This window comes from Gavialis gangeticus, unplaced genomic scaffold (genome assembly GCF_001723915.1).
Source record: "Gavialis gangeticus isolate Ggan-Ray unplaced genomic scaffold, GavGan_comp1, whole genome shotgun sequence".
In the NCBI taxonomy this organism is placed as follows: domain Eukaryota; kingdom Metazoa; phylum Chordata; order Crocodylia; family Gavialidae; genus Gavialis; species Gavialis gangeticus.
This window is the reverse complement of record NW_017729031.1, coordinates 82,817,750-82,827,642: the sequence shown is the minus strand read 5'-3', so window position 1 is coordinate 82,827,642 and position 9,893 is coordinate 82,817,750. Positions and strand designations below refer to the sequence as shown.

The 9,893-nt window shown below is 39.8% G+C and overlaps 1 protein-coding gene across 3 annotated transcripts in view; it reads right to left on the bottom strand.

The window, feature by feature from the left end:
• CFLAR (CASP8 and FADD like apoptosis regulator) overlaps positions 1 to 9,893 on the bottom strand; it is a 36,396-nt gene that overhangs the window by 14,452 nt on the left and 12,051 nt on the right. Inside the window, exons 2-7 of one of the 3 annotated variants that reach the window (XM_019523208.1) lie at positions 8,840 to 9,271; positions 6,727 to 6,832; positions 5,120 to 5,255; positions 3,943 to 4,040; positions 2,494 to 2,545; positions 58 to 107 (exon numbers count right to left, since the gene is read on the bottom strand). In XM_019523208.1, coding sequence (XP_019378753.1) covers positions 58 to 107; positions 2,494 to 2,545; positions 3,943 to 4,040; positions 5,120 to 5,255; positions 6,727 to 6,832; positions 8,840 to 9,135 — 738 coding nt within the window. In that variant the 5' untranslated portion in view covers positions 9,136 to 9,271. Of the gene's footprint in view, positions 1 to 57; positions 108 to 2,493; positions 2,546 to 3,942; positions 4,041 to 5,119; positions 5,256 to 6,726; positions 6,833 to 8,839; positions 9,887 to 9,893 lie in introns of those variants that run through there. The other 2 variants (XM_019523210.1, XM_019523209.1) reach the window with 2 other exon arrangements.

Here is a 9,893-nt window from a genome sequence, read left to right as displayed (position 1 = left end):
TTTTTTTTTTTTTTTTTTTTTTTTTTTTTTTTTTTTTTTTTTTTTTTTTTTTTTTACCTGAGGTGAAGCTATTCCTGATTCCTGTATTGACACATGGACTGGTGCTGCTGCAACACACAACATAGTTATTCTCAGTATTTAGGCAAAATATTATACTGTGGATTTTAGTGACATTTCCTTAAATGCAAAGTAAAATAAAAATTAAAAAGTAATCATTTTTTTCTGCAAAAGACCTATCACTACCAGGCCTGTTCATTCTTCTCTAAGTTACTATGCAAGTTTAAAAAAATCCAAGTGAGATTTGAGTGAAAAATCAAAGTCAGAATCCCAGTTGAAACTTTGCACACTTGTAAGTAAGGTCCTACCAAGATGAATGCATATTGGTAGGGCTGTGGGAAGGTACCTGCAATGTTGCCAGTTATGTTGTTCCTGTCCTGGGCCTAACAAGACATTAGCATGCAGGGATATCACATCAGCACTTTTTCCAAACAAAACATTCAATTTTAAAAAAGTTAGCCAGTCCATTTATACACTGGAATCTGAAGGTTAACTTTGCTTTCCAAGTCCAGCTTACAGGTATGCACCGAGGAACAATTTTTAGTCATAACCATATCTATTAAAAAGTTACCCTCTTACAATGTCTGTTAATTAAAATCTCTCATTTTAGTTAGCTGACCCAGTTTTGTTTTTCTCCAGCTTGGCTTTCTAATCGGAAATGTTTGATCAGAACTCATTTGGTTAATTTGAATGAAAATAAGAACAAAAGACATCCTACTATTTAAAAAAAAGAAACAGAATATTACAGGGAAAGAAAAAAAAAGCAAATTTAGTAGTACAAAATTCTGTTTCCTAGTTAATACACTTGATCTTAGCCAAAAGGCCGATACTAAATCCTAATTTATACTAATGTCTACTCAGACAAAAATACCTGAAAATCCATTTTAATCTAGGTTACACTGATTCTTTGATAAGTGAGTGAAAGCAGGATTTCTTCCCAACTTTCTAGCTGTCTCTTTGCATAAATAAATCACTTATTTAAATAGTTTGTGTACATGGCAATGGATGCAGCTACACATTCATTAATCGCTGTAATTACAGTGCATTGTTTAGTACCTGTAATAACATGCACCAACTCAATGTGCTGTAATCAGCACTACTGCACAGTAGGGCAGACAAACGGTGTTTTGGTGATGCTAATGCGCAATAGATTAATTAGTACAGTTTTTGCACAAGAGAATTACTATTGTGCATCAATGCACAACAGAATTACTCTACTGCGCAGTTAGCGTCTTAGGTAGACGCACCCAAAGATGTACAGTAAAATCTGGTTCATTCATCACTCTAAGGCAGGGGTGTTAAACTCGCCTGTTCTCTGGGTTAGATCCAGACCAGGGGGCTCTTGTGGGGAAATTAACATGGCCATTGTTCACTTCCAGTTGCTGACCAAGAGGGCTCTGGCACCTTGGATTTTGGTGATGGGCCCTGCCCTTGAATTCCCAGCCCCTCTAAGAGCATGGCAGACTATATCCATCCCACAGGCCACATTTTTGACTCCCCTGTGCTAAGAATGACTAATTAGCCATCAGTGACTATTTATCAATAGTTAGCCGTTTTTAACTTTTTGTTTTATGCATGCTAAAGCAGACACAGTAAGGAATTATTTTTGACATATATAATGAATAAAAAAGGTATTATTATGAAAATCTAGAGTGCAAATTATACACACATTGGCATCCTATGAGAATGATAACATTATGTGCATAAATGCTTAGTGTATCATTTCTTGCTATAAAAATTCATAATACTCACTACATAAGAATTCCATGATTACAAATGGAGTAATATAATCCAAGATTTTTGCTTTGCATTCTTACAGGCACTAATCACCAAAAGAAAAAAGAATTTGCAACATGGAACAGTGGAATATGACTGGTTTAGCCAAGAAAAGCTGAAGGGTATCCAATGCTTTGTAAGTTTTAGTGTGGCAATAAGTGATGGGCAATTTACTGGTTTTCTATATTAATTCACATCAAGAATGATTGGGGGGGGATGACGGAGCACTGCGCACCCCCCCCCATGCCACCGTCACCTCCCACGAGCTGGGGGGAGGGGAGTTTGCACACAGTGGCCACCACTGCCAGCCACCAGTTTGCGCTGTCACTGTTCCGCATCTGGCCACGCATTGTCCCCCCTCACCCGTCCACGTCCATCTGTGCAGAGCACTCTGATTGGTTGTTTCAGTATGCATTGTGATTGGCTGCCAAGACAACCAATCAGAGTGTTCCAAGAGTGTTACAGCCAGCCAGCCAGCCAGACAAAGCCCTTTATATATATGTAGACTAATACCAAATTTCAGAAGTATTCAAATTGTAGACACCCACTGTTGTCAAGTGGAGTGGCAGGTCATTAACACTATTAAGCCAGTCCCTTAACACTAGGAAGTAAAAAGCTTAGGTCTTTTTGTTAATAAAATTCCAAACAGGGGGTTCTTACTTTGAATGGCATGCTGTCCATTTAATGAGTGCTCTTTGTTCATATTCCATATCTAAAAAACAAACAAACAAAAAATATTATCTTTCTGTTCCTCTATTAACTAACCACAGTATCAACTTTTGACGCAAAAAAGCCTTTGCCCTCGCTTAGAAAGGGACAAGTATTTTATGAAGAGCAATCAAAGCAGCTCACGCCTTGGCAAACTGGAAAAGCTTTCAGTAAAGCACAGCTGCCCACCTTCTAAGCTACTGATGGCTGCAGTACCACAGGCTGCACTGCAGGAGGGAAGGAGGCATGCCCCATGGGCTGCACCAAATTGAGCTGCAGACACCCCTAGGCTGCACGCCTCATGGATGCTTCCCTACTGCAGCAGTGTATGCCCGTGACCCTCTCCCACGACTGCACTTACATGCCAATGATTTCACCCCCCCACTAGAGCAGTGTTTCCCAACATTTTCCAGCCCACGGCATACTTACATCAATAAAAATTTTCTGCGGCACACCTGTTAAGGCATTTCCCATCCTCATACCTATTGTAGCTCAGTGCCAATGCAAAATTCATCTGTTTATTTCTGATGGCACACTTTTGTGCCACAGCACATTGGATAGGAAACACTGCCCTAGACCATGTATCAGTGCAGGTGTCCCATGCTGCACGATGCACCCACAACCCCTTCCCACTGCACCTTGCATCTGCAAACCCCCCACTGCCCCACAGCAAAATGACAATAGAAAAGGACATTGTTATGGAAGTTGTGTATATATGTAAAAATGGTATAAAAATAGTATATACTAATCATGTAGAATATTGTGAATGTAGGCATACAGTATGATATATAAATGTACCTTTATATATTTTCTGTGTCTATACTACTTTATATAAGGATATATATAGTGCATATTACATTTCCAAAGATTAATATTCTTCTATGGGAAAAGGGAATACATTAGGAAAGCTCAAATTGCATATGTCATGATCCAATTCCTAGTAATTTAGAAGTACTCGAGGCTGACTTTTCACATTCACTCATGGTAACAGATCAAATCAGACACTAAGTTCATGGGGAAACCAAAGGACAATTTCTTTTCTCAGTGACAAAGCACAACTGTTAACTTCTAACAGTCAATGGGAAAAGTAGTTTTCCTTTGGTTCCTAAAAGTCTCACAGCCATACAAAAGGATCAAGAGCTATATTTTCTATTCCTAACTCATGGAAAAAGACCCAGTGATTTTAACAGGAGTTTTGCTTTAGTTAGAAAGACAAGGTGAGATTCCCAACCAGCAGCTAAGATAGATTAGACAAATCAAGCAATGCATTATCTTTTAAGTACTAACAGTACTTAAATTTTAATTCTCTTACTCTCCAACTTCTTAGAAGATCAATTCCTTCTTACTTCTGGCAGCCTTTATAGAGAACCCATGAATGTGGTTGATGTATTGCACACTTACCCCTGAAGAATATGGAGGGTCCACGAGAGTCAGGTTAGGAAGAGATGCCTGAAGTGCATTTATATACATTGGCTGGGCACTGCTGGGAGCCATCAGAGCTGAAAATTGTCCAGACATGAAATTACTGATAGTTATTAAAGCACAATTTTCTCCTCAAGGTAAGCATCCCTTTATACAACATAGTTCTGGCCCACGACTGAGTTTCCTAGGCACTAGTGCAAGACCAGCTTATAGTAAATAATGGTGAGATAATCAGCTTCCCCATAAAAACATGCATGTGCATAAATAGTCCCATATAATCTAATAAAGCCTTGAAATAGAATATACTCAGTTGTCCCTTATAAGGAGGGACAAATCTAATAAATACAAATTTAGATGCCTCCATATGTTTGTTTTATCCAAAATGGAATTTCCCTCATACTTACTATTGAATATAATTTTTTCATCAGAATTCTTGCCAACTCATGATGCATGTGCCAGCTTATCATATGCAAATACCACTAAAGGTAACACTTAAGACAAAATGAATAATATGCTGGTCAGCAAGGTAGGAGAACTTTATATTAAAAAATAAGGCACAAAGTTCAGCTAAATATAAAGAGATCTGTGGACAGTACAGAAGACTATTACCTTAAAAAATAAAAAAGCTATCACTGCCCGAAACAAAAAACAATCCAACTCTAAAGATATAGCATTGTATCTCAAGTACCACTTTTCAAGTTAATGAAGTGTTGAAGAACATCACAGTAGCAAAATGTTTATTTTAAATACTAGGATTTTAAGTTTTGTTGGACAGTTATTAAAACACATATATGTGAACACAGAGGCCTCCCCCCTCTATTATGCATGCCCCTTGACATAAAATGGCAAGAAGATTTCCAGTCAAGTCTTGACTGAGATTCCAGGTACACTGTGGCATGGTACTACAGCACAATGCTAACACATAATACTGTGAGTGTGCACCACTATGTATAGAAAATGAAGAACAAAGTTATAGTTCTCTGAATATCGCTGCTAATGTGATAAATGGAAACATTTCTTAAGACTAAGTTTAGTTCCTTTACATGTGAAGATACTTCTAAAATGCAATCCAATATCTTCATCCCCAGGCATGTCTGACTCATATTAATGGAGCTATTCAACTTTTGAGGTGCAAAAAGATGCAGGTGCATCTTACCTTCCTGTTTGTATTTTTGGATCTTTTTCTTCAGGTCTATCCTGTGAATGTTGTGCAAACATTCTTCAATCAGCTCCAGCTCATTAGGGGCCACCATATTTTGTTTCTCCAGATCAATCACAACAGCCAGAAAACTCTATGACAGTGACAAAAAAAGACTTACAAACTGCAGTGCCACTGTTTTGCTTCCTATCAACAGCTCTGGGAAGAATAAGTCTGTCCTCATTAGCCAAATATAACACCATAGGAAACACTGCAGATTTTACTTTAATCCTAGGCACTATGGAAATAACTCATTTTAAGCCAGGGGTATTAAACTCATCGGGCTCCCCAAACTGGATAGGTGGTACGGGGCCAGTCCACGGGCTGGATCATGCCCATGGATCCCCCTGCCCACATGCCTGATTCAATGTGCTGGTTTAGGACACCAGGTCAAGTGGGCCACGTGGCCTGGGACCCAGGCTGCAGTCCAAGCACTGTGGTCAGCACACCCCCAAGGACCAAGCTGCAGCAGGTGCTGCAATTCAGGACCTGGTCCCAGCAGGCGCCATAGTCAGCCCAGCCAAAAACCTGGCCCCAGAGGTTTGCATAGCCTTAGCCCCGGCCCCTGTGAGTGCCATGAGTGGCACAGCCTGGGACCAGCCTCACAGCCTAGGATCCAGTGTCAGTGGGCACTGCATGCAGCATGTATTCTGGGCATGCAGGGCCAGTTTAGTGCAGCATGTGGGGCAGCCCTGGGGTCACTGGGGACTATGAGGCTCTACTAGCCAGATCTGGCCTATGGGCTATATGTTTGATATCCTGGTCCTAAGCATTTATATAACTGATAGTCTGGACTAGACAAGAGTTCTTGGTGTCATATCACTAAGAACTGCTAGCTAGAGTGCGCTGCTCTTAAAGTTAGTTTTTGAGGAAATAGTTTTGCATTTCCTTGCTGATGCTCAGCCAGTCACTTGGAACCTTGCTTCACATACCATGGTGCAAAAAAAGCTCTGGGGGATTTATCAGCACCCACCCCTTCCTCCCTCCCATTAGAAAAGCCTCAAAGACCAAAAAAACAAACTTCCGAAATAACCTTGTGTTACGTGAGGACAGATTCATCATCTCTCAACTACCAAACCCCTTTGAATAGAGGAAGAGAAGTTTTGATGAAAGAATGATAAGGTTGGTTTAATAAATAAAACAGGGCATGAACACAAAGGAACATGAACATCACAGTCCTGAATATATTCCATATTTATATCTATTGGGAATGGATGGGAATTTGTACATGCTTTCAACAGGCAGTTATTTTAAGAGGAGAGAGGCTTTATTTCTACTAGTAGTGCCACTGCATAAAGCATTCTTTATTTTCTCCTCTTCTCATTTTTCTGAATCTTACTTACAGGTCCATCCTTTGGATTTTAATGGGTTCTCTTTCCTTTCAAACTTTCTTATTTCTGTGTACCTCTTCCTACTCTTTCTTTCCTTTCAATCTTTTTCCTCCTTTTTTCTGCATGTCATTTTCTTAATTAGTATCTTATTTAGCTTTAGCCCCTCATTTTCCTATTCCTCCACTTTGGAGGAAAGAGGAAACATCAATATGGAAATATAAAAAGAAGAGTTACCTTGTCTTTTGCCATCTTCATGCGTGGTACATAATCCTTGAGCAGGAAAATGAGAGAATTCACTTCTTTTTTATCCAGCTGCTCATTGAGCTCTACCATTAACACCCTGAAAGACAGATCAGCCATTTCCAAGATATTAACTTTCAGTCAGATCCTAGTTCTGCTGAAATCCTCTCCACGTTTTATTCCTAACCAAATTATAGGACAGTCCCTGTTCCACTCCACTCCCTGATTAAAAAATAGCAATTCCTGTTCATCAGCACATGGATCTCTCAGCAGGTGCAATCTGTAGGTAGAAGGAAGGTCTAGTTGCCAGGAGAAGAGACTTGAAATTTTGTTGTGTTCAGTTTATTCCTAGTTTTGGCACTGATGTTTGGATCACCTTGGGCATGCTTACATACTGCAGAACGTACTAGACCACAGATATCCCCAAGAAAGCTTTAAACAAGACTGCTCAGATACTGCTAGCAATATAGCCATGGCAGCATTGACATTCAGTGGGGTAAATTAGTCTATTTATTGAACTCCATGCTGTCATAGCTAGCTGAGGTATCAGTATGCTGCAGTTACTTCTGGGACTGCAGTGCAGACGCACCAGTTGTCATTCAAGACCCATATATTACAATTATAAGATTTACCATTGTTTCAGGAATCTAAAGGCAATCAGAAAAGAAATCACAGAGATGTATTCGCCTCACAGATGTCGGGATTTTCTCCCCACTTGATTCTCAAATGCTTCCACTTCATGTGAACAATCTGTCTCTAGTCATCGTTCAGAGATGAACTCTAATGGTGAACTCTTAACACCATTAAGAGTACATGATCATAAAGAGTACATCATTAATATCCTAAGTACTGAAGATAAGAATTATTAGTGGACTAATAAGTAGCATACAAGGTGATAGTGCTCACAGTTCAACTAGACCTTCCTCCTGTTACACAATGACTTTATGAGTAGGTTTAAACAGAACAAGACAGCAATAGCCTGAGCCAGACCTGTACATTCTAGTTCCAGAACTACAAATATGAAGATTACACAATGTTAAGTCACAGCAATTGCTCAGGATACAGTACAGATTAAAATGGGAAAAGCTGGGAACAAGAGGCAAAAACATGATTACTTCCCATTTGGACTAAATATGCTATAGTCACTGCGTTAGGAAATGATTTTCTTATGTACCAGAGCCAAGGTAGGCTAGATGGGATACAAGCTGTACTCACCTTGAACTATAAAAGTACTCTTCCTTTAATCAAACTACAAAAGCCCTCAACATTCAGCCTTCAGCAATGACAGCAACCCACCAACACAAGCTGAAGGCACAGTGATTGAGGAGCAGGAAAAATCTCCTAATAGAGAAGAGTATTTCTCTGTAGAAATGTATCCCCAGGAAAAAAACCAGCATAGCTTTCACTTCGGGCCATTTATCAGACACGATAAAGCAACTGGGGGTAAGCTGCTGGGAACTATCCAGCACACTGCAGACTCACCTGGCCCAAAATTAGATAAAGTCAAAGTGATGAAAAAGTTCACCAAATGTAGTGCTGCTGGAGAGAAGAGGGGGTCAACTTTTTTGGAAGGAATGCTACGAATTAGACCCACATGCTCTCCAGGCCCCGTTCTGATCCCCTTCCCCTGCCTCATATGTTGCTCTGCTTTCTACTTCCTATCCTGTGCTCCTTGTCTAACCTGCTGCTCTGCTTTCTGCTCCCTGCCCAATCTGCCAACTGTGCCAACCATCTCCTCTCCCCCCCACCCAAAAATCTGCAACTTGCCACACAGAAGCTGGCTGTGGTACTTGTGCCACAGGCTGACCACCCTTGCTGCAGAAGAACTTTTCTATCTGTTCATATCTACATTCATCTTCCTTCTGGCTACAAAAGCATCACTGGTCCCTATTTCTTAATGTATATGTTTCCTGCTATGAAACTGGAAGGCAAACAAGTGTGATACCAGTCCTTTTAATAGCATAGCTCTAAGCCTTTTATAATTTTGCAGAATTCTCTTTTCCCTTGTTTTTTTTAACCTTTAAATTGTATCTTTTTCTGTTATAAAAAGACCAAGAAAACAGCTGAACAAACAAGCTACCTTTGAAAAGGGAAATGCATGCATTACCTGTAATCAGAGACCAATCTAGGATACCTGGCCAGATCAGCTTCTACTGCTGCTTTCTGAGTCCTCAGGGACCTCTTCAGCAAGTCAAATCTCTTAACTCTGTATAACAGCTCAGACAAGCCAAGGCGTGACAGCTTTCCCCTCTCATTCAAAGCCCCTAGAAGCTCTCGGAGGTCTGCACTCGGTAGATCAGGAACGAAGTCCCGGCACAAGAAGAGCATCATCTCCTTTTCATCTTCATCCAATTCTTGCTCAATCTGGTGAATGAGGGCAGCTGGCACTTGGCAATTTGTCATCCCAAGTTGGTGCACCTTTAAGTTTACAAGGCTTCTTTGTGTTTTAAACAGGAAGCCAACATATCCTGAAGTCCATTTTTAGCACCGTTTCACTGGCTGTTGATCTTAATTGGATGAGTTTTTAAATACAGAAGTTCTGCAGAAGAGAATTACAGGTTCTGAAATAATGATTTACCGTATGAGATCTCAGCAAATGCTTCCGATTTGAGACAGTCAAGTTCCAATCAAATTGCTGAATTCACTTACAAAGATCCAATATGCTTGAAGGGGCTGCCCAGTATTTCATTATGGAACCAAAAGTACTTAGTAGATTAGACTTAGCAGAGAATGAACTCCATTTAAAGTTAACCAATCTTAATTACGTAAGTCTGTAAAAATTCCATAGGAAGTGAAACAAGAAACTGCAGCCCCAACCGAGTACAGATAAACAAGAAACCTTTTAAAAATGAAGTGTTCGTATCCAGGGAGATAAAAAAATCTTAAACTTGTTTTTCTTTCAGAAAAGAAAGAAACCCAACAGAAGCCTCAATACATTTTTCAGGAAGTTAAAAAGCCAAGACAGGAGTACTTTTTAACTGGAACAGAGAATTGTCTAGTAATCACAGCAACTATTAGGCAAACAAGGAATAGCATGTCTACATTCAAATTGAAAAACCCTTGTAAAAAACAAGAAACATTTATTTGGAAGTATATTCAATGACATGACACACTTCACCACTATTATCTCTTTCAACAGATACAGCCAACCAAAAGCTAGT